Source organism: Pogona vitticeps, chromosome 13 (assembly GCF_051106095.1).
Source record: "Pogona vitticeps strain Pit_001003342236 chromosome 13, PviZW2.1, whole genome shotgun sequence".
NCBI lineage: Eukaryota > Metazoa > Chordata > Lepidosauria > Squamata > Agamidae > Pogona > Pogona vitticeps.
In genome coordinates this window covers 3508615-3533185 of record NC_135795.1, presented here as the reverse complement: position 1 = coordinate 3533185, position 24571 = coordinate 3508615, and the positions used below count along the sequence as shown (strand labels likewise).

The 24571-nt window shown below is 42.0% G+C and overlaps 1 protein-coding gene and 1 long non-coding RNA gene across 36 annotated transcripts in view; one reads left to right on the top strand and one right to left on the bottom strand.

Annotated features, from left to right (window-relative positions):
- On the top strand, positions 1-24188 carry LOC144584710 (uncharacterized). Its single transcript, XR_013539137.1, has 2 exons — positions 1-204; positions 24126-24188. It is a non-coding gene; the product is annotated as an uncharacterized LOC144584710 (long non-coding RNA).
- The window catches only part of RBFOX1 (RNA binding fox-1 homolog 1), a 1225669-nt gene continuing 1216101 nt past the window's right edge, over positions 15004-24571 (bottom strand). For 27 of the 35 annotated variants that reach the window (XM_078381447.1, XM_078381443.1, XM_078381448.1 and 24 more), the window contains 2 exons: positions 23726-23801; positions 15004-19927 (listed from right to left, as the gene is read on the bottom strand). In XM_078381447.1, coding sequence (XP_078237573.1) covers position 19927; positions 23726-23801 — 77 coding nt within the window. In that variant the 3' untranslated portion in view covers positions 15004-19926. The remainder of the gene's footprint in view (positions 19928-23725; positions 23802-24571) is intronic. The other 8 variants (XM_078381445.1, XM_072982855.2, XM_078381451.1 and 5 more) reach the window with 1 other exon arrangement.

Here is a 24571-nt window from a genome sequence, read left to right as displayed (position 1 = left end):
CCCTCCCAGGACTTGCTTCAGCCACAAAGGTCTTTGGCTGTGTTGTGCTTATTGCTCCTGAACTCCAGAGTCTCTGCATTCCAGTATTCCTACATCTCTGTGTCTTGATTCCAGTGTTCCTGCATCTTGATGCCTTGTTCCAGCTCCGTCCTCCAGCCTTGCGCAAGGTCTGACAACCTCTGCTTGGTCATGACCAACTGTACAGTGAGTATCTTTGGACTTCATACTCTGTGTGGTGGGTGGGGTCCCGGTGCCCTCGCCCCTGGTGAGGGACTGCCTACCCTGTTTCCCTGAAAATAAGACCTAGTATGATTTTTTTAAAGGGGGACGTGGTGGCGCTGCGGGCTAAACCGCAGAAGCCTGTGCTGCAGGGTCAGAAGACCAAGCAGTCGTAAGATCGAATCCACGCAACGGAGTGAGCGCCCGTCGCTTGTCCCAGCTCCCGCCAACCTAGCGGTTCAAAAGCATGTAAAAATGTGAGTAGATAAATAGGGACCACCTCGGTGGGAAGGTAACAGCGTTCCGTGTCTAAGTCGCACTGGCCACGTGACCACAGAAGATTGTCTTCGGACAAACGCTGGCTCTATGGCTTGGAAACGGGGATGAACACCGCCCCCTAGAGTCAAACAAGACTGGACAAAAATTGTCAAGGGGAACCTTTACCTTTACCTTATGATTTTTTTTCAGGATGCTCGTCATGTAAGCCCTACCCCCCCCCCCCAAAATAAGCCCCAGTATTGCAGTCAGGACTCTGTGCATAACCTGTTTGACAGGTTTAGATAGGTTTAGGTAGCTGATTCACAACCTTCCATCCTTCCAAGGTTGCTAAAATGTGTACCATGTTTGGTGGTGGAAGGGGCAATGTGTAGCCTGCATAATCAAATTATAAATCACCCAGAGAGTGTTTTAAGTACTGTGGGGTTATATAAAAGCAGCACATTTTGTTTTTGTTCCCACCTTTGAATTTTATCATTTTTGAATTCCTTCTATGAATAGATTTGCAAATTTTAGAAACTGTTCATAAAATATTCAGCTCAACTCCCACAACCTCGTCATCCATGCAACATGTGGATTCAGCTGTATACTTATTTTTTTTTTTAGCTTTAATGCGACCTTTTAACGATGTAAACCACCATTGTAATACTCATGGTTTTCAGCTTTAAATATTGTCCTTCAATGATGCAAACTACCTTGGGCCCTTTTCAAGGAGAAACATGGGATTAAAAATATTTTAAAGAAAGAAATTGAGCAAATAAATAATTTTATTCTTCCAACTGGGTACCGCTGGGTGCTGATCCTATTTGTCTGGGGCAGATGGGGAGAAATTCATTTTTTTCCATTTTTGGCAGTTTTTACAAAATTCACAAATTCCTTCAGATTCGGGAGGGCAAGAACTTAGAAACGTGGAAGATGGGAGGTGTCTGAAGGATGGAGATATTTTTTTTCTCATTCGTGTTTGAGTTTGCCCCATAATCTTGATGTATACACCCCCATCTCCCTATTTGGTGATTTGTTCTATTAGCAGTTTTATTCCCTTCAATTCAGCATACAGGCAACCTAGTACGATGGGTGCAATTGAATTAGGCTATCTTATCACATTTCCTCCTAATGAAACTGAACAAGTGTCTTGTTTGTTCGTCCCTCCTCCCCCCGGAGGTGGCAATGTGATTTTAACACCATGGGGGAAAAGCGACTCGAACGAGGACCCGTTCGAGCATCAGCTGTTTATCAGCAATCTTTGCTAGCTTAATATCGCAAAGTCGCTATAGCGCTTTCCCCATTTCGCTCCCTCACACCCAAGGGGAAGCGCTACCAAAGAGGTCATCTCTGTGTTAATCTCCTTTGAGGAGTAATATGTACATATATCTCTGCACAACGATCCCAGAAGAAATTTGAAGTCATCTTGGATGGCTGTGTCAGAGCAGAGATATTTCAGATAAAGATCGGGCAAGTACATAATTACTCTGATATCTCGCCTGCTCCCCAGAGCGGCCTTTTGCTAAATATTTGTTGTTCAGTTTGGGTTGTTCAAGAGAAGGATACGCAGGCTGATATTTCCCCCCTGACGGTATTGAATATTGAAGTGCTCCTACAACGTTTGTCACATTTAGTGCCTGCCAAATAGTTTTCAGAGGGTGAGGAGGGGAGGGGGGAAAATCTTACTTTACTTAAACAACAGGAAGTCTTCTAGCAGACTTAAGATTGAGAGGCAGGGATCCTGTTGCGTATGCCCGCCACCATAGGCCGTCCAGTGTACATCAGTGGGGCGAATGGTTCAGAGTTCAGAAATCACCCTCTGGATCCTGTTGCATCCTTCCACAGCACTAAAACCACTTAGAGCTCCAGGTTAGACTTTTAGGAAACACAGAGGGCTATACAGTGGTGCCCCGCTTAACAATTACCCCGCATTACGACAAATCCGCTTCATGATGATGTTTTAAATGGGTTTTTTTTGCTTTGTGAAGATCGGTTCCCTGCTTCGGAAACCGGTTCTTCGCATTATGACGATCAAAACAGCTGATTGATGGGTTTTCAAAATGGCCACCGGGTGCTCAAAATGGCTCCCCGCTGTGCTTAGGGATGGATTCCTCGCTATACAGGCACCGAAAATGGCCACTGTATGGAGGATCATCACTGGGCGGTGAGTTTTTAGCCCATTGGAATGCATTAACTGGGTTTTAATGTGTTTCAATGGGTTTTTTATTTTCACTTTACGACGTTTTCGCTCTACAGCGATTTCGCTGGAACGAATTAACGTCGTTAAGCGAGGCACCACTGGAGGTGGAAAGGAAAATGACTGATTCTGGCCAAAGCTGTGGCATCCACTGGAATGAATGCTACTGGATCTAGAGATCTCACCTGTTGTTGTCTGTTAGGTGCCATCAAGTCCCCTCCAACCTTATGGCGACCCTAGGCATAAGCAATCTTGAAAATGTCCTTCCCTTAACAGCCTTGCTCAGGTTCTGAAAACTCGTCAGTGGTTCCTTTAGGGAGTCAATCCATCTTGTATTGGGTCTTCCTCTTTTCCTGCTGCCTTTCCCAGCATTATTGTCTTTTCCGCAGAATCCTGCCTTCTCGTGATGTGTCCAAAATAGGACAGCCTCATGTTCAACAATTTTTTTTGCCTCCATAAATAGTTCAGTCTTGATTTGATCTACAACCCTCTTGCTCATCTATCTGGCAGTCCAAGGTACCTTTCACACCCCTACATGGCGATATCAAAAATTCAGAAATGTTGATAGTAATTTTAGAACTGCAGAGCTGGAAGGGACCCTGTGGATCATCCAGTCCAGCCCCTGTCATCCTCTGGATCCTGTTGCATCATTCCATGGCACTAAAGCCTCTTAGCGCTCCTGGTTAGATTTTTAGGAAAGATTTTAATTCCTAGTGGGGAATTGAACTCCCAATGGTCTTTCTCTCCAGTGATGGATCCCCACGCTTGGTCATCTTTTCTAGTCTTCCATGTCTCCATCATCTTCTGATTTCTTAGCTGCACCTCCACTTGGATTGATGCTCCAACCAAGGTTATATCTTAAGCTGCCACTAAAATATCCATAAGTCATTTTCCATCCTAGAACTTTCCATGATGATTTGTTTCATTTTGTTTTAGACTTTTTGTAAGATGCACTTAGAGTAATCCCCGTGTCTTTCTCAGACAACGGCCTCGCCCTTACCTTCTGCACAGTGCTATACAAAATTCTTCCTTACTTGTGATTCTGTCTGTTTTATCTTGCTGTACCCCATGACGGGTGAGTTCTGGCCCTCCAGATGATGTCATACTTTAATTGGAACTGTTGTATTCCCTCCGTGGTTATGCTGATAATTAGTAAAAGGTTGGAAGGACCTTTTAAGCAGGATCCATTCACCAGTTAACAGAGCAAGGTCAGAACCAAATACTGTAATATTTTTCCAGTCCCAACTGGAGTAGACCCACTAACTCATGGAGATTTACTTAATCATTGAGTTGGAAGGGACCTCTAAGGCCATCAAGTCCAACCCCCTGCTCAAGGCAGAAATCCAAATCAAAGCAGATCTGACAGTTGTCTCTTGAATGCGTCCAGCGTTGGAGCACTCACCACCTCCCGAGGTGACTGGTTCCATTGTCATACTGCTCTAACAGTTAAGAGGTTTTTCCTGATATTCAGCCTAAATTTCGCTTACTGTAACTGGAGCCCGTTGTTAAGTGTCCTGCACTCTTGGATGATCGGGAACAGATCCTGCGCCTCCTCTGTAGGACTTAAGTGACAATGTACCCACTTACTATTTAGTAAGAGAGTCAGGCTGAAATCCAGTAACTCTCAAAAGACATAACTTTTTGCAGTGAATTGCTATGAGTTATCTCCAAAGGCATTATCTGTTATGAACCACACTACACAACAGACAATGCCTACAGAGATTTTTCACTTGTGACAATTGACCATTAAAAGTAATGCCTTTTGTGTAACTGCAGGGTCAATGGGTCTACTCTTAGTTGGGGCTAGTTTGATATATGTTACTTTTTTAACCAAAGGGGTCGTCCTTCACCCCTGGAATTCTTGACTGTTTCTTTACAATAAAGCTCACAGCACTGTTGACTTTATCATTGCTCAAACTGTAAACTCCGGGAAAGTAAACTAGGAGCTGATTAGTGCCATTAGAAAACGGTGGTTGGAACAGAGGCACAAATAAAATATCTTTAGGAGACACCAAATAGCTGTGCTAGGGCTCATATTTTCAATTAACGGCTTCTTGGCATCCACCAGGAGTGTGACCTATCGTTATGTATACTGCCCTAATTTAGAATTCATTTCCTGCTATTACTGAAATGCTCTGGCTAGGAAGTTTTATATTTTTCACATGTATTTTGATTGATACACTAAAAGCGTTGTTTCAGAAAGCTGTCGTCTTCTACAAGTCTGCAAGAAGCGCTTGCATGCGGCACAAACTTTAGTTGAAAAGAAGGAAAGAAGCCACGTAGAGTGGTCATATTGACCAGATAGGCGGGAATGAATGAATGAATGAATGAATGAATGAATGAATGAATGAATGAATTAATTAATTAATTAATTAATTAATTAATTAATTAATTAATTAATTAATTAATTAATTAAAGTCTGGAGCTCAGTGCAAACTTGGCAGCAAACCTGAGGGCTAGTGAGCATGGGTTACCCGGTCTGGATGCAGATACATCGAAGAAGCAGAGCACCTTGTAGATATAATAGTGTGTCGTGATTTTGCAAGGCTCTTGACAAAGTATCACAAGATAGAGTGAAATATTCATGAGCAAAACCAGGAGCAAGGGATTTACCTGTTATTATCTGGCAATCCTTTGAAGAATGTTCACATTTAAAAACAACAGCTGGAAACTACATGAGTACCATCTTTTTCAGGCTGTCATGAACTCCCTTGCGATCTTGTATCAACCAGTTCAAGATTTCTTGATCTAAGTTTTCCCCTGCCATGTTGTGGAATCGGTGTGATCATATGGGGAAATAGATTGCAATTTGGACTACTTCTGAATCAGTCAGGTATAATCTGTTTCCCAGTGAATCACACAACCCATGAGTAAATACACTTCAGCCCAACTCTGATCCATGTCCCAGTTGGCGCATTGAACAGGGAGTATGAGTGGGGAACCTTACATATACTCAGTGACCTTATAGGCCAGTGGTCCCTAACCTTGGGCCTCCAGATGTTCTTGGACTACAACTCCCAGAAGCCTTCACTACCACCTCTGCTGGCCAGGATTTCTGGGAGTTGAAGTCCAAGAACATCTGGAGGCCCAAGGTTTGGGACCACTGTTATAGTTATAGTTGACCACTTCAACTCAAATAGTCCATGAGTCTATGGACCTTTTTTGTTCCATCTCTAGGGCTTCTACTTTTGGGGGTTGGGTTGAAATGATTCCTTGGCAAAAGAAAGCATCCCTTTAAGGGAGAGTCGCCGCGTTAAAGCAGTGGTTCAAAGCCTTGGGTCCCCAGATGTTCTCGGACTACATCTCCCAGGAATCTTGGGAGTGGTGAAGGCTTCTGGGAGTTTTAGTCCAAGAATACTTTGGAACCCAAGGTTGGAATCAGCATTAAAGTAGCCTTTTCTAGTGTGATCAGATGTGCACCTTTCCAGCTGTCTGATCTCACCCTTGATAAAAATGTGTGTGCACGTGTTCTGTGCGGTCAAGTCGGAAACAACTTATAATAACCCTGATAGGGCTTTCAAGGTAAGGGAGATATTTAAGGAGTGGTTTTAGCAGCTCCACTCCCCCAATGAGTTTTCGTGGCCAAGTGGGGATTTGAACCTTATTCTCCAGAGCCCTAGTCCATCATTCTCTCCACTAAACCACACTGGGAAATATACCGAGATATTTAACCCTTCACATTTTTCTCGAGGTGCACATAGTTTCATGTCTACTTTCATTCTCAAAACCTTCCCTGGGGCTGGAAGATATGCACATTCTTGAGGTGAGACTGAGTTCTTCTTTTGGCTTTGTTGAACCCAACCAATTTCTTTTTTTTTTTTACCATCTCAGGAGCCTTTTAACTTCCATCCCTAATTGAAATTCCTGACCATTGTCTTTGAATAATTGTATCTCTGAAGGTGTAGCATTTCTCACAAGTACCTTTTTGTCAGGAGAAGGTTGTGAGGCTGAGCATGTGTTTTGAAGGAAGGTGTTTCTCCCTTAGTTCCATCTGATAGGATGGACACGAAGAAGTTTCCTGCCAGGGTTAAGAGCATCTGAGAAGAACCAACGGGAAAACCCTCCTGATCCATATTGCTCTGTAATCTGTGTTGTAATGCCAACTTCCCGTGATTTATGGTATTCAGTGTGATAGGTGCAAACTTCATAATCTTAGAACTACAGAGCTGGAAGGGACCCTATGGATCATCCAGTCCAGCCCCTGTCAAGGAGGCTCAGTAGGGAATCCAACTCCCGACCGCTGGCTCAACAGCCAGAGACCTAAACCATTGAACTATCTGCTAGTCTTAAAAGTGTCACAATCATCACCATCATTATCATCGACATCTTGGAACAGCAGAGCTGGACAGGACCCCATGGATCATGGAGTCCAGCCTCTGCCAAGGTGGCCCCGTGGGGGGAATCGAACTCCCAACCTCTGGCTCTAGAGCTAGAGACCTAAGCCACACACCATCCAGCAGTTCTTTGGTTTACTTCATTTTTGTTAAAAGCTGGCAAGATGATCAGAAGAGAATCGGCACGCCCAGCGTGGTGTGAATTCCCGGCGTGGTAGTGTAATGGATGAGGACTCAGGAGGGCTGGTTTCAGCTCCCCACTCATCCGTGGAAACTCACTGGGGAGAAAAAATTGGTGAAACCACTCCTTAAAGATTTCACGGACCTTGAAAACCCTGCTCGGGTGACTATAAGTCAGTTCCAACTTGATAGAATGTGAATTGAAATATGTACTGTATCTTGTTTGTACAACAATTGTCCTTGGGCCTTAAGAATAAGCATGTCTATGCAAGAGGTATCATTCTTTATTAAATCTACACATGACCAAGGCAATCTTCCTGGTTCTCCCTCCCGGGTGTATCCAAACCTCACAACATCCTTGTGAGAGTGGTTGAGTTGAAATAGGATTTCTAGGAACAACATAAAAGCTTCCCATGGGTTGGAACCCAGATTCTTTGGGTATCTCACCAGCGCTTTCAGAGATGTTGATGGGATTTTTGGATTTATTTATTTATGTACTTCTTTGGACTCCCAATGATGCAATTCTCTCATCTTGGAGTTCTGCCCAACAGACGGACCTCTAAATGTGGCTCATCTGGGAGAAGGGCCTGAACAAGAAGACCTTGAGGCTGAGCTCGGCCTTAGCTCCGCCTAGCGTCCAGTTTAGGGAGAAAAGTCACAGCTAACCATGGGACAGGAACCAGGAACATGGGCAGAGCTAGGCCTAGCTGAGCCTCAGTGCCTTCCAGTTTAAACCATTCTTTCAGGGGCTACCATTTAACCCTACAGAGTCCTGAAATTTATACTTGGGCAGCTGCTTAACATTGTTTGCTATAGCGCTACAAGTGCAGTTTGCTGAACTATTCCAGAGGATTCCAAGTGACTCACCAAACTACAAATCCCAGAATCCTTTAGGATGCAGAATGCAACCCTTGAAGTTATATCAACCCACTAGATGTGTAGGCGCCCTTCAACCACGATAACACATGGATCTTCCCATCTTCGCATGGAAGGAGCTACCATAGGCAGCTCAGTTCTGCTAGATGAGGTCAAAGCCACTATAATGTAGTAGAGTAGACCATGTCTAGATGGGCGGCATATAAATGCAATCAATCAATCAATCAATCAATCAATCAATCAATCAATCAATCAATCATGCAACTTGCAAACTCAGTTGAACTTCTCATTGTTCCACACTTGCAGTAGAGTCTTATTTAAAACTTCCCAACAAAAGACTGTGCCCCACAGCCTCGTTGGTGCCATTAATGCACGAAAGGAGCTTTCATCTTGTATGGAATTTTGCTTTGTTTACCTCTTAGCACCTGCACCCAATTAGCTGGAATAGCAAAACTGAGGGGGTGGTGGTGGTTTCAGAGTTGGTTACAAAGGCTATGGGGAGCTCATACTGAGCTTGTGGGAAGGTAACGCTCTTGATGTGAAGGCTGGGAAGGAAATCAGAATCAACAAGGTAATTAACAGGTGTCACCGTAATAAGCAAGAGACAGAATGACACTCATTAAGCTTTCTATAATCAAATTCCGCCTGAGTAAAAATTTTCAAAGGATGCCATCGCATATTCAGAGAGGCTGCAAGGGTTCAAACACAAACCAGGAGCTAATTCAATTAAAACGGGGGTTGTGAATGATGGGGTGTGTGCTCAGGGCTGAATTGAACGCTGACTAGAAAGGGTAGAATAAATAATCCTTTGTAAGTGGAACAAATACCGGGATCAGTGATGTTGGCAAAACAGCCTGAAGTGGGATAGGAAGAAATGAAAAGGAAGCGTCAGCAGGTTGGAAACACCAAGGTCTGCAAAAACAGAAACCTCTTTGGGGAACTCTTTTCTCCAAACACAGATGCAGGAGGATCTAGTGATGTTAAGTATCTGTTTGTGGGAGTGATAAAAAAAAATCACATGGAAAGAAGCTAAGGAATGGAGTCTGCGGAAAGGAAGCATGGCCTGCCGGCAGACTGGCGGGAACGCTGAGCAGGAGCACACCGCTCGGCTTTCATGCCCAAATCACCATTTTTCTGTTGCTAGAGTAGGAAAAGTGAAATATTTTTTAGCCATGAATGGGCTTTTCAAAAGAAAGAAACGGTGGTCGGACAGCTAATTAAGTGGCTGAGCCTGGTGGTGGTAGGTTGTCCCATGAAAAAATATTGCATTGGAGTTCTTCCCAGTTTTTATTCAATATACTGTGGCTTCCAGAAACAAATGAGTACCTAGATTTTTTTGGGGGGGGGATTATGTTTAGAAACAAGGCAGTGGGGAGTGCCTTAATCTGTTCCTGTGCTCGAGAATGTACTTGCCCATACCTAACTAGGTCTTCCAAGCAGATCACTATATGGTTTGGTGTGCGTTAGAGATGGGCATGAACCACTGTTTGGTGGTTCATGTTGGTTCGCTTATTGGCTGAAGAATATTTGGCGCTTCAAAGGCCCATCTCCTCCAGTGGCCACCCACTTGGAGGGGGTGACCTGGCTTCCCTCCTCAGGGTGCTGTCTCTGAGTGGGTGCCCACTGAAGGAGAATGGGCTTTGAAGCACTGAACACCAGTTTGGCCAATAAACAAACCAGCAGGAACCACCAAACTGTCAGTTTGTGGCCATCTCTGGTGTCCATTCATGTAAAAGACCACCACTTCTCATTTGATCCTATTGAATCACTTCATTCAACATCTCTGGTCTTGCTCTGCCTCTTTCAGAATAATTTGTCAGGATGGGGCTAATTTTCTCTGCAGCACTTGGATTTTATTGCTTCCTCTGTCTGTCTGGTCTGTCTGTCTGTCTGTCTGTCTTGTGTATCAATATAAATCCCCCTCACCCAAGAGGAGGAGAAGCTTCCAAATTATTCTCCTTGCCTTCTGGCAGGGTGTGCCACTTCGCAGTGCATTTCACAAGAGAAGAGAGCGAGCTTTGTGATTTGTGCGGATGAAGCAAAACTGCACAAGTAGTGCTTTTAGCGCATACAATGCAAATTCCAGAAACTGACAAAGCTTGCGGTTTTGTTGTATTGACTTTTAAGGGTTAGATGTAGACGGGTTGATACTGTTTGCATCTTTTTGAGCAGCCACTTATGGGGAAACTCCATGACCCCAAAAGCATGGATTTTGCTTGATATCAGAAGCTAAGCAGGTTACAGCTTGGATGGGAGGTCACCAACTGATACTAGAGATATCCAGGTGGAACCTGGAAAAAAAAAGCCCTCTCTGAAAGTTTTAGATGTTGGTAAAACTGAACTAGAAGGTCCATTGATTTGACTCAGGGTAAGGCAGAATCCTGTGTTCCTATAGTCCCTGCTTGCTGTTTCTGTATGCTTTGCTTCTCAAAGGCAAGCAACGCTGGTTTTGTGGAGAGGGCATTTACAGAAATCATGGAGACCTTGGCCAGGAATCCTCAAGTTGGAATAAAGAGGGAAGACGCAGTGATGGAATGCACTAAGCCCATCTATATTAACTATTTTGACCAAAAACCCTACATTTCGATCAATTCTAGAGTAGTATCTCTTACAGGTCATGGGTTTTTCACCTATCTCCTCTATTCTTCAAAGAGAGGCATCCAAGCCATGGAACGCAGGTGGCTCCACTGAGGAGACACTCTTAGATTTATTCTTTCTCAGGTCCCATGATATTTGTAAGCCACCCCGAGTAGTCTAGAGTGGGGTGGAGTGGGGTAAAAATCGAATGAATGAATGAATGAATGAATGAATGAATGAATGAATGAATGAATGAATGAATGAATGAATGAGTGAGTGAGTGAGTGAGTGAATGAGTGAGTGAGTGAATGAGTGAATGAGTGAATGAGTGGTTTTAATAATAATAAAAAACCAACTTGGTGTCTTGCTTTTTCATAGGCTTTTCCACCTGCAAGCTTGATTCTAGTGACTGTTTTCTCCATCTCTCTGTTGTTCTATCTTTCTTTAGAAACCAACTTACCAACCAGTGCTATAGCCGAGAGATAATATACATTTCGAAGTGCTTATCCCAGGCGGGATCATGCTTGCATGATTCCATTGTTGCAGGTTTGATCCACTCCGTTCTCTCTTTTTTTCACTAAATCAGTCACATCTCCGTGTCGAGACAAGCCGCTTAATCTCCCTTAATGCTCAGTGCTTTCAGAGCATGACGTTTCTGGTTTTTCAGCTTCCAGACCTGCCAGGAAGAACTAAGTGGAAAAATAGAATTCCTTTCATTGATACTTCTTGGTATGAATAGAACTCGTCCCAATTAAGGGCCCTTGTTTTCTACTCTATTTCTACATCTTTTGTTAGTCTACTGAGAGAGAAACCCCTGAATTATTTCTTTCTGTCTTTCTTTCTCTCTCAGTATACTGTTTGTTGATCTGTAGTGCAGTCTGTTCTGATATCAAGATTGTCAAGATGTTTGCCAGCCCTTGCTTGGTTGTTTAAATACAACCCAACAACAGTTTAGGGGTGTTACTAGACATGGGCACGGGTAAGAAAAATAGTGATTAGTCTTGATTCGTGATTTGTCAAGGTCAATGAAGCAAGAATTATGAATTAATGAATTCATGTTTTACTTTAAACTCTATAAAATGCCTCCCCGGCACCTAGAGATCCCAAAATCACAGGAGAATGTACCCCAACTCTCCTCTCTGTGGCCGGCATCTTCAGAGGACAGGAGTAGCACTGGCCACAGGAGGAGTGACCAGAGCACAGATTTCTGGCTCCTGTCCGCTGAAGATGCCGGCCACAGAGACTGGCAAAACGTTAGGAAGAACAACCTTCAGAACACGGCCAAAGAGCCCGAAAAACCCACAACAACCATCAGATCCCGGCCGTGAAAGCCTTTGCAGAATTTGTATTAACTCACCATGTCTGATATTTAAAAAACTTGCAGGTGTCAAACCCTGAGCTATTTTTCTAACATGAGGAACAGGATGTGTTGAATGTGCTGTGAGAACGGGTGACGCTGGAAGGTCATAGATGAGAAAGCAAAGAGGGAGAACCCAAAACATAATAAAAAGGGCAGAGGCCATCTAGGGTAGAAGTCAACTAGGGTAAAAGTCAGCGATACGAGCCGGATGCAGAGAAAGTCAGTGATGCATGAGTAGTAAGGTATATAAATGCTAGCACACACCTATAAACTCTGGCACACATTGTTTGGGTATCAATCCATGTGTCCCTCTTTATTCTGCAGAACAAACAATTTTAACAGTCCTTTCATAATGGGTGTTTTCTTTGTCTCCCACCTTGTGGTTAATTGGAATTAGCCTACCAGGTCTTCGAATGGTTAATTTTTTTTGCAACTTTGTTTCTCACAATGTACCTGTGCGAGAACATTCTAGACAATGGTCATCATCCTTTTGGAGGTACACTACTGGGGGGTGGTCTTGTGAAGTGGGCGAACATCATTCCTGAGAACAGGCTATTGTATTCGCCAAGAAGCAGGAAGGAACTCCGATGTCAATAATTCTTAAGGCCTACAGACAACAGTGCAGAACAAAAGGTTTTTTTTTTTTTTTTGAAAGATGAGCTATAAAAAGACCATACAAAGAGTGTGGTCTTCCATTCAGTGGCGGCAGAAACATGGCTGCTTTGCAAACATGTTTATAATGACCCCATATGACAGAACATCATGGCATGAATAATTCAATATTTTCATATTTTATAACACCCCATCCCCCACCCACTCACATTACTCTGTTTCCTTGAGTCCCGTCTTCTTTTAAAAAAATAAATAAACTGGACATAGGAATGGAAAAGAAATAAAAGAACATTAAAAGAGCTTTTGATATGATCCATGCTTAGCTTTGATTTAACGCATAGGCTGGCTGCCGTGTGTTTTATTTTATTTTATTTTCTCTCTCTCTCCCTCTAAGTTAAGTGTTACTTTTATATCCAGGAGAAGCACTGAGTAAACAAATAAAAAATTCATTAGCAATAGGCAGCTTGAGGAAGATGAAAGGTTTTACAATGCGAAAAAAAATCTCGTTTCCGATGCTAAAAAGCCACACATAGGATCATTAGCACGGCGTGGAACCCAGCAGATGTAAAAAAAGCATTACCACGTGTAATCTTTGTGAGATTTACTAATGTTTCGTGCAACGGTACAGTGGTATTATTTTTTAAAGTTGAACAGCTTCCCAGGAGGCCATTAAGCATCCAGAAATGGAAACGCTGGATAGTTATGGTCCTCTTTTTTAGTAGTCTAGATGCTCACCGACAACAGACAGGTTTGGGTCTAAGTTGCTTTTCGCATATGTCTTCCAAAAACTTCTTGGTGTTATTTTGCTACCTACAAGAGAAGCGGACTGTGGTTCTCCGGAGCAATCCTCTTTCAAGGTGGGCCTGAACGGGGAAAAACCTATGGTTTATGATGGTTCGTGGCTACTTACAAACCACCACGAATCCTGAAAAATGAATCTGTTTGTGGCTTGGTTTTGGGGTTCATGTTGAAGAGGACCACCTGAATCTCCACCCCTTCCCGCTGCCCATGTTACCTTCCTATCAGGTCCAGCCACCCCCACCTCCATCAGAGACAGTGGCTCAGCTTCCCGTCCCAAAGCTGGCCATGGCCTCTGCGCATGTGCCTACCTATCAGCTGGCAGTGGGCACATGCGCAGAGTCAGTGGACCCAGCTCTGGAAGGGAAGCTAACGCACTGTCTCCGATGGTGGTGGACACAGTGGTGGCAAGACCACGGAGGGAAGCCATGGGAACAGTTGGAAGGGAGTGGGCAGGTGTCCATTTTGTCAAAGCCGAACGAAGCGCTGAGGAAAAAGTCAGTGCTTCGTTTGGCTTCAGCGAAACAGGATCCCTGAACTGGATCATCACTCAAGCCACAAACCAGCCCAATTTGTTGGCTCTTCTGGTTTGTGGGTTGATCGGTGCCCACGATGTCGAATCCTACAGAAAAGTTACACCAAGAGGTCTTTTAGGCCGTAATGGATCCATATGAAAAGGCATCATAAAGTCAAGCTGAACGGTTGCTCAGGTGAAGGAAATCGTGAACCTATGGCTGATCAACATGGTGCATCTCAAAAACTCCTAAAGTCCTGGGTGACTTTCAATGTATTAAGCTGATCCTTGGACCTACCGGTTGAATCGCTGTCTTTTTGCTAAGGTCTACAGGGCAGCTCCATGTAAAGGTCCATCCAGCTCTGAATGTATCATTTTTTTTTCAACGTATGACCGTCTTTCCCAGAAGGGGACAAATTGCATGGAGTCAGCACAGTCATCTTCTAGAAGCATCTGGAATGTTTTAAACCAGTGGCTTCAGCTTACGAAAGAAAGAGCTCTCTGCTTGTTGCTTAGGGTACATGCAAAGAATAGGGACGTGGTGGCAATAGGGACGTGGTGGTGCTGTGGGGTAAACCGCAGAAGCCTCTGCGCTGCAAGGTCAGACGACCTGCAGTCGTAAGATCGAATCCATGCAAGGGAGTGAGCCCCTGTCACTTGTCCCAGCTCCCGCCAACCTAGTGGTTCAAAAGCATGCAAAATGTGAGTAGATAAATAGGTACCACCTCGGTGGGAAAGTAACGGCGTTCCGTGTCTAAGTCACACTGGCCATGTGACCACGGAAGATTGTCTTCGGACAAAAACGCTGGCTCTATGGATTGGAAACGGAGATGAGCACCGCCCCCTAGAGTTGGACACAACTGGACAAAAATTGTCAAGGGGAACCTTTACCTTTTTACATGCAAAGAAGTTTGTTGGAACCTAGCTATATTTAAAAAAAATTACAAAGACTTTCCTTTCTCTGTGAAAGTATTGAAAGAATGTTGTGACTCGCCATCCATAGTTTTGTAACAAATAAAAAACTAACAAGTTGGGGGAAAGAAACAACAGCCCAAGAAACCACACATGAACACAGGTCAACTCTGGACACAAATTTATTTACACCGTTTCAGACTAAGTTTTATTTTTTTTTTAAATATTACAAACCATTTTTTTTCTTTATTCACAAACCACTGTAGTGATATAAACACTAATTTCTAAAGACAGATATACACACTTGTTGGGTTTTTAAGATTTGTAACTGCTTTGAAGTCACGATATTCTACATATGGTATTAATAATTTTTTTAAATCATAAGTCATATTATCAGTAGTATTTTATATAACTGGAAAGAAAAGAAAAGAAAAAAAACCACATTCCCTAGATCAGACATACATTTGGATAAAATGAATGATTGGAGTGTCGAAGGAGTTTTCACAAAAATATTTTCCAACAGTATTTGACAATCTCATCCATACACAATTTTCTTTGAGAATTGAACATCAGATATCTATTGGGGGCTACACCAAGTGCTTGAAGTTAAAAACATGGCAAAAAAAGAACAAAGAAGCCACTCATATGATACCATTGGAGTGCAAAATGATTTGGGTTTTTTTTTTGGTAAGAAAATAGATACTTTAACAATTAATTATAATATATATATTTATATATATTAAAGATTTCAGACTGCATACAGACGTGCATTATCTGAGCAATCAAGACACAAGAATCTATCCAGAATTGCAACAGCAGTTTCCACGACTGAATTTAGAAGACTTTACTTCTACCAATTGATTAGATGTTTCTGTCTATGGAGCCGATTGGCCTGTGCAGATAACATCACCAACCTAATTCCAATCGTAAAGGGGCCGAGGAATCTGTACCTGGTTTCAATCCAGTCTTTAAAGGAGATATAGAAGGTGCAGAACTCAGTCTCCAGAATCGGTTCAGTATCTTGGATAGCTCCTTTAAAGTTCGGATTAGAAACTGGAGTGGATCAACCACTATCATGAAACCTGCGTGAACAGCTTCCATTGCACCCTTTTTGTGGTTCTGGAGCTCTTAATGCTGGTTCAAATGATCAAGACCAGCACATCATATATATATATTTTTCCCAAGGCTGACAGCTCTTCTGGTGAAAGATATACTGAGATTAGCAATTAAAACATGAATAAGTATGTCTGATGATGAATACAGTTACAATCTAGTTTTGAAGGTGCTGGAAATTAGGATTTTTCCAAAAGAGAATAATTAACGAGAGAGCCCAGCTTTGGGGGTGGGGATGGGGTTAATTCATTTTTTAATCCAAATTTACCAATAAACCTGAACAGGGGAGGAATTTAACAATTATTCAGTCCCTATGGGCAACTACAAAATTTGTTCCCAACTGTTTTCAGGAGTTGCTAAACACCATGAAACTCAATGCAAAAGAAGAAAGAAAAAAATGACCAATTTGATAATTCCTCATTGAGTTTTAAGGTACGTCTGTATGCATTCTTGGCTTCTGAACTCAAGAATCTTGATATCGACTCAACATTTCCCCCCCACGTTCATTAAAACAAAAGTCTACATTGAGTACCACTATCCTGATCTTGAACATTCAGATTGCCCTCAAAGACTTCCTTTCCTCTAACGTTATTGGGGCATTACAGGCTGAACGTGGGCAAAGTCGTGACCACAGGAGCAGATTAATCCGAGTTTTGTGCATTCATCCTAGAGATTTGGGCTAGACGTACAAAGGTCTTATTGAGATCCAGGTGAAAGAAGATGTTGGGGATCATACCTACACGCATAACCCCAGTCTCCCCTTAATTAAGCCAGTCCTGCTTTCAAGGTATAATGTCTGGATCAGGCCTCTGGCTATGGAAATGTCATGGGTGGAGGTGGGAAGGAATGTCCTACTTATATTCCGTTGAACTCAACAGAAGCTAAAGATCAGTGCTTTGCTCCTCTCTCACACACTGCCCTTTCTATCACAAAGGTAGACATGAGATGGTGCTACCATAACCCTATGCCCTATGACAATGGTCTCCAACCTTGGGCCTCCAGATGCTCTTGGACTACAACTCCCAGAAACCATCACCACCAACTCTGCAGGACAGGATTTCTGGGAGTTGAAGTCCAAGAACGTCTGGAGGCCCAAGGTTGGGGACCACTGCCCTATGGGGTGGGTGGGATGCAATCTTATGAGAGTCCCCTCGCTCCAAGAAGCTTCCCATCACACAACTGGTTGTGTCACTGAGTTTGCATCTAGTGTCGGAACATGACTGCCTTTCCATTCCTTGTTCAGACAATAGGACACTAGTCTGAACGTTTTGTCAGTTATGCTAATAGTATGGAGATGAAGACCTTCCCTAATTATTTAGGGAAGCTTATGAACATCAGACCCTGAAGGCCTTGTGATGAATAAGGGTAGATGACAAAGGAGCCCCAAAGAGTCAGAAAAACATCTTTTGAGGTTAAGATCCTGCAGATCAGATACTCTTGCCTTCCCTGACATCCTTTCCAACTTCATTCTGATTCTCCACCTTTGGAGGCAATCTCAGTCCCAAGAAGGACCTTGTGATCCGGTGGATCATGTCAGAAACCCTAACATCTGGGTGGAAGGTACACGTGGTGAATGTTTGCATTTTGGATAGCATGGGTTTATTAGGATGTAGGTTTGGAACATGACAAAATCAAGTCCTCTCCTGACTGAGTGGGATATATATATATATTTGAGTAGCCCGTGTTATTGTTTCATGTATTTCTCTCTCTCTCTCTCTCTCTCGTTCCCCTGTCCATCTTTTGAGATAAATGCTCCAGAAACCTTGTGTTCAAATCTTGCGAACCTTTATTGATGGTTCTCGTTCAACTGATCATATTGCATGCACATTTACGATGACAAGAGAAAGCCAGATCACAAATAGTTTGTAAAAAGCAGAACTGTTTATAGCAAGTTGGCAGGTTCACAGCGGTGAGTTGATCATTTTAATTTTTTTTTTAAAAAAAACTAAAGTGCCTTGCCGGTTTTCGTTTGTTTGTGTTTGGTTTTTTTTGGCACGCACAGTACACATGAGAATATACCTATTCTTCAGCAAAAACTGCAGTTGGACAATTTTTTCGGCTTTGATTTATGGTAAATAGAAAAGAAAAACAACCTCAGGACGACCCCTGACAAACAGCCCAACCGGTTAAACAGGACAACAGTATGTACACAGCAAACTGCAATTTTTTTTTAAAATCTTCTTCAAGCTATCTCAGAAAAGTGCAGCTTTACGTTCAATTTTAAGGGGTTTGAGGGGTTTGTGGAGGACACCAGCATCATTGGCCATCCAAAACTTGATGTCCATCTTGCCATTCCATGTTTTATTTTAAACGTGTTGCTTGGGACCCAGTGAATTGCAACAAAAGATGGTCCTGGGTTTGGAAATGTAGATGGTGTCAGCCTAGCTTGAGAGATCCTCTTGAAAAACTGCAGTTTGCATACACAACAGTCATGTTTCAAAAAATTACTAAGCTGATGAAAGTACCAGATTCAGTCTACTCCATGGCTGCAGAACTTGTAAAATGCATATATAATTTGCGCATGTGTATGTGTTTGTGTGTGTGCTATGAGTAGCAAGTGATTCCATAAAAATTATCATGGGTTTTTCGCCCTCCCCACTAACTCTTGATCTACTGGATTTAAAATCTAAAGCAGCATAGGCGTGTAAATCTCTTGAACTGAATAATTCCACAACACAGATGTAAATTTTTTTATACACTTCGTTTTTTTTTTTTAAACTGGTACAAAGAATTTAACTTTTTTATTACTTTCTCTCTCTCTCTTTTTTTTTTGGAAAAAAAGGAAAAAAAATAGAAACAGTGCTTTTTATTACCTTTTATTATTATTATTATTATCATCATTATCCTCCCATAATATAAAAGTCTGCAATGATATCAATAATTTATTATATGGAAGAAATATATAAAAAAAACAATGCTTGTTCTTGATCTAACTAGTAGGTATTTCTTTTTATTTATTTATTTATCTCTCTCTCTCTTTTTTTTTTTAATTTTTATTTTATTTATTTTAGTAGCCTAAACAACTAGTTATGGTTAGAGCTGAATACTGCCTGGTGGAATGAATTATGAGCTGTGCCTTTGGACAGCTTTTAATTAGATTTTTTATGTACAGGTGTCATATCAAGTGCCCCTCTCTACACGCTCCCACCCCGATCCCCATTAACAAAATTAACAACATAACCTTTGGCTTTGAATAAAGAGTGAGCATTTAAGACAAGTTGATATCTGGCTATGGGTGCAGTGGGGGGGTTCAGCGTTGCATTTCTATCGGGCTGAACCCCCCCTCCGCACCCCCATCACCTTCTCGCTTATTCTCTCTCCCTCCCGTTTTGAATAAACAAAACAAATGTTCTATGCAGGAAAAAAGAAAAACATGTCACACTCTTACAAAACAAGTGACAAGAGTCCCAGTAGCTTAATATTCAGCATATATAATTCATTTACATGATATAGCAGTCTTGATTGTGGCCCCCAAACAGTATTTTTTTTTTCATTTCTAGCAGCTTTCTAGTTCAACCACAACAATGAAAATAATAATAATATAATAATAATAATTAATAATAATAATAATTAATAATAATAATAAATACCTTCTACAGCCAGCAATCAAACTATGTAACCTTCATAAATTAAAAGACCCACAATATTAAAATACACAGAACAAAATATCTGAGGTATAAGATAAAAAATGTAGATTTTTTCCTCTTTTTTATTTTTTTATGATTTTTTATTTTTTTTATTATTTTTTTTAGAGTTGCTAAAATGATGCACTACTGCATGTATTGCAATACCCAGGCCTCGGAAAGCTTCCTTTTTTCCCCCACATTGGAAGGAGTTTTTATGGTTTTTGTCATTTAGTATGGAGCAAAACGGCTGTATCCCCCTCGGTATATACTAGCCTGCAATGAAGAAAGAACGAGACCGACATCATCACCATGGCTCCTAGTCTTGGCATCAGTCAAGGGTGCAAAAGCATTCTGAAACAAAGCAATTTGATGGAATTTTTTTTTAACTTCGGCTTTCTCCACAACTTAGATTCGCAACGCTCATTCGCTGGCTACAACGGCTGCCCCGCCTCTGGGTGACAAGCATAGTTCAGGACACACCATCGAGAGCTGTACAAATAGGCGCCAGTCTGGACTCTTGAACAATTAAGGAATATTTAGCTGATATCACATCATCTGCTCAGAAATGAACACATGAATTAGGTTTATATACAGTAGGACCGCAGCATCCACAGGGTTAAGGTTCCAAGCTGCCCTGTGGATGCCGAAATCCGCGGATATAGCAAACCCTATATATCGCATAGTCTCTGATTCCCTCTAGTGGCCAGTTCTGATAATGCACCTTTGAAACATGTATTTCTGGGGCATGTTATTTAATATCATTAGTGAAACTGTGGGTACGGCATCACTGAATTCCGAGGTAGAATTCTGCAAGCCAACAGCATAACAGTCTGCTTGTTAGTGCAAGAAAGATGGATCAGCTTATCTGGAAGTTGAGTCATGGCCACTGGCCTTCCTTCTTATTAGGTTGGAACGTTTCGCTACTCCTCCAGGTAGCCTCTTCAATCTGAGTAGAGTTGGTAGGAGATCCCTGATGGATCCTCCACCTTGGTTTCACTTCCCCTTGGTCTGAATAAGCTCCAGGACCACACCCACCACAAAGACCACCATTAATGACTGTTAACGACCCATGATAATGGGTGGAAAGGGGCTGCGGAGGTAGGATTTCACTCACTCCTCCCCGTCCATTGTCCATCGAACGAGCCTATTTTTCCAATTTTCTCTTGAATGACTCTAGCCTTTCTTTAATCCAATTAAATATTATTTTCTCCAGCAGCCAGTATCAACAAGTGGGGTTTGCATTGTTTCACCGGCACAATTTTCACCCTCTAAATTTCAGCACCCGGGGGCAAGACGCCTGTTGTCCCACCCTAGTCACGGTTCTGCAGATGATACTCTTAACTTTGCCTGCCGATATTTCTTTTCCCCTTGAGGAAATCTACTTCCAGAGGGTCTCCATGCTTGTCCAGATGGGGGGGGGGGTTTGAAAAGCATAGCCCTCCATACTATTCTAACCCCTGACATCTTAGTCCAAGCCGCTAGCAACCTCAGACCTTTGCAAGTTAAGCCCATAAACAATATTTTTGTCCGCCAGACTATATGCATGAAATAAAAAGCTAATATTGTTAAATTTTTTAATTGTGAAAACAAATAAAATTGTGGCTTTATTTTTTTTTCAGATTCATTTCTGTTCAGACCTAAACAGAACCTAATTACGTCCGATCCGCTTTATTTATTACACGTGTAATTTGTTTTATTGCTCAATTTTAGCTTGCCACCTCAAGCTCAAAATGGTAGAAATTGAACTAAATGTAAATCTAATCAAATTATCTGGGGGAGAAAAAGTGAGAGCAACTTGACATTAATATTTACTCTCAAAGCATGAAAAACGTGTTTGTTTTTTAAAATCAAGGGCAGAAAGCCTGGTAGCTTTCTTATACTTATCACCACATGCAGTGGTGATAAAATGGATTTTCTTTAAAGGGTCTCCAGGTCCACGAACCTCCCCCCCACCCTTTAGTTCCTCTGGTTAATCAAAAAAAGAGATGGGCACAAGTCACCAGTTTGGTGAATGAATTCAGAAATAAACTTGGGTCTGGAACAGAAATTCAATCAGACATGGAGCAAATTGCTTCAGCCAACCATTGTTCTTTTTTAAAATACGTTTTTAAGGTGTCTCGTACACAAACATCTGGCACTGCACTCATTCATCTAGTTTCAATGAGCAAATAATGTGAAATTAAAATAATGAGATAGTAGTTACTATAGATAGAAATCCTTCACTCATTCTCACTAATGAGAAGGTACTACGATATTTGTTCTCCTCACCAACAAGGATGAATTTGCATCCAGTGTCAGTTTTGTTCTGTCTCAAGCAAGGAATGTCTTGCACAATGTGTCTCGTTTTTTCACAATCATCCAATTTTTGCCTACCATGCGTAATTTGCTTAACTTGTGCATCTTGTGTACAATTGCTTTTTTGTCTTATGCACATTTAAGGAACTAAAGGATCAGATGGATCTTTTGCATCTTTTTTGGTGCTTATCCAGTACTTTTCTCATGGACATCTATGAAACTGAAGCATCGGATGGGTCTTTTGCATCTTTTTTGTGCTCATCCAGTACTTTTTATGAAACTGAAAAATCAGTTGAGTTATCATTTGAAATAATCAGCCTGTCCTTCCAATTCCTTCCTTGTTTCTCAAGGACAACAGATTCTAGCGTTGCAAAGATACATTTTGCACACATTAGGTGTGGTTCTTTCAAATTCTTAATGCAAGTGTCTCATCGACTTAAAGGATGAGGAATCTATCAAATATTCTTCATCATCCTACTTGTTTGTCATTAGTTTTCAAGCCATATGTTATTGAAGAATTCTGTTTTAACTGCTTTACAAAAACGTTATTGATCGTTTTATTCCTTCTTTCCTGGAGACCTTGTGACAGCTTTGAGCAAAGGCAATGAAGTAAACCAAACTGTTCTGCACACACAGTGGAAAATACGGATAAAATGATCTCTCCCCTACAGGAATAAATGGAAGGTCTTTCAAGGTGGGCATAGAGTGTGCTGACGTACCATATGACACTTTCTTTATATACTTGACTTGGGATGAATCAACTCTGGAGAGGACTCCAATATTAAGTCTAACTCAAGTTGACCCAGTGAAACCAATGGGACTTGTATCTGACTAACAGACTCCATTCATCTCAATGTGTCTATTCTAGGTAGCACCAGTGTTAGGTTCAGCATTCTTGAATTGGCTGCATATTTCACAATTATAGCACGGAAGTGCTATGAACACACAGCACAACCGGAGCACAAGTAAAACTTGTGTGTAACTTAGTTGCTTAACTCAAAAGGAGGGAGTTAGTTTCAACCAAATACCATTCCAGTCCTTTCCCTGGAACTTAGTTGTGACTTCACTTTTGCTGGATTGCACTCATTATCTTGATTACAAGATGAATGTGCTTCCGTGCGTGTCTCCTGGAGGGATATTTTCTCATAATGAAAAGCCAAAAACACCCAGCACAATTTCCTAGTGAGACTTTGATGAATACATGTTTGTTTCAAGTGTTAAACCACCATCTCTAGGGAACTGAAATGTGGATTCTAGTTTCAAAGGTGAAAGAAATGGTCAGCCATCTTCCCTCCTCTCTTTTCTGCACGCCACTAATTTTAAATATTAGTTATAATAAGAGAGGAAAAATTGCAGAACACTTTGGGCTGATTGATAGCCGAGGCCTGGGAATCTTGGTTTCAGCTCTGTATTATAAGCACTGGTGTGACATGAACCTTGGGGCAATGCAAATTCGGGGCAAAAAAATGTAAAAGAAGAGACAAAGAATTGCTGCTACTGTGAAGGCATTCCATTTGTGATGGATTTAATTATCAAAATGACTAATTATTCCATTAAGGTAAGTGCTCGGCTAGGTGATACTTGCAAAATTAAAAAATATAATAACTTACATGCAGTACATTGCCAAGAAATTAAGACATTTATCAAGTTTACTGGGAAGGATTAATGTGGCATTTTAGCTGCCGTTAGCGGAAGAGACAAATTCAATTAAGCAAAAGTGAGAAGATGTCAACCATGCTAAGAACGGAGGAGAAGGGGAGAGGAGGGGAGGAGAGCGGGAGGGGAGGGGCTGGGAGAGAGCAGGGGCAGACTGAGATTTAAAGAAGGGGGCAGAAGGCAAATATGGGTACTTACCATGGTACCAACGCCGTAGGTGGCTGCTGGAGTAAGTGTGTGGTGGTAGGGTTCTGCAGCATAAAGTCGTCCGTAACTAAACAGGAAGAAAAGGAGAAAGCAGAACCGAGGGTTAAGAAAGGAAACCCAAGAAAACCAACCAACGAAAAGAACACTGAGCGAATTTGCAGAACGAACGCAATCAAACATTCCACGGTAGCCAATTAAACTGGGAATGAACTGACTCAGCACTTTATGGAAGCAATATCCCCTAGGAAAATGTGTTTGGTCTAGAAATGGGAAATCAGGCGTGGGAGTCGAAATGTATAATTAGCTTTGTGAGATGACCAGTTGGCGACTAACACCCCTGGCTGCAGAATCTGGGGAGGGGAAGAGTGTGAATGTCTCTATTTTCTTCCAGGGAAGCGGGAGTCCCTGGTGAACTCGAAGAGGCGGTTGCCAAGACCAATTGGCGAAAGAGAAAGGGGGGAAAATGAGTGAAGATCTTTCTGAAATGTTTCTGCAAGAGGCAAGGAGCTTTTCGGCAGATGTGTCAAATGTCCAGCGGGAAAACCGGCTGCTTTTACAGTAAGCGGTCCAACGGGCAGTGTTCAAGAACGCTCAACAAAGGGATGGATGATGGTCACAAACAAGTGGGCAGAGCTGGATCCGAAGGTGGGGGAACAGGCAAACAAAAAAAGCATTAGAAAATGGCACAACGAGAATGGAGAGAAGATGTGTTCACCGTGGGATGGGTTGATGTAGAAGCCGCCCCACTGGCCTACGGTTACTGATAGGAACTGCGCGTCCTAACTAATTCAAAGATTCATGGGTCATGGTGGGTTAAATTTATTCACTAGCAATTTC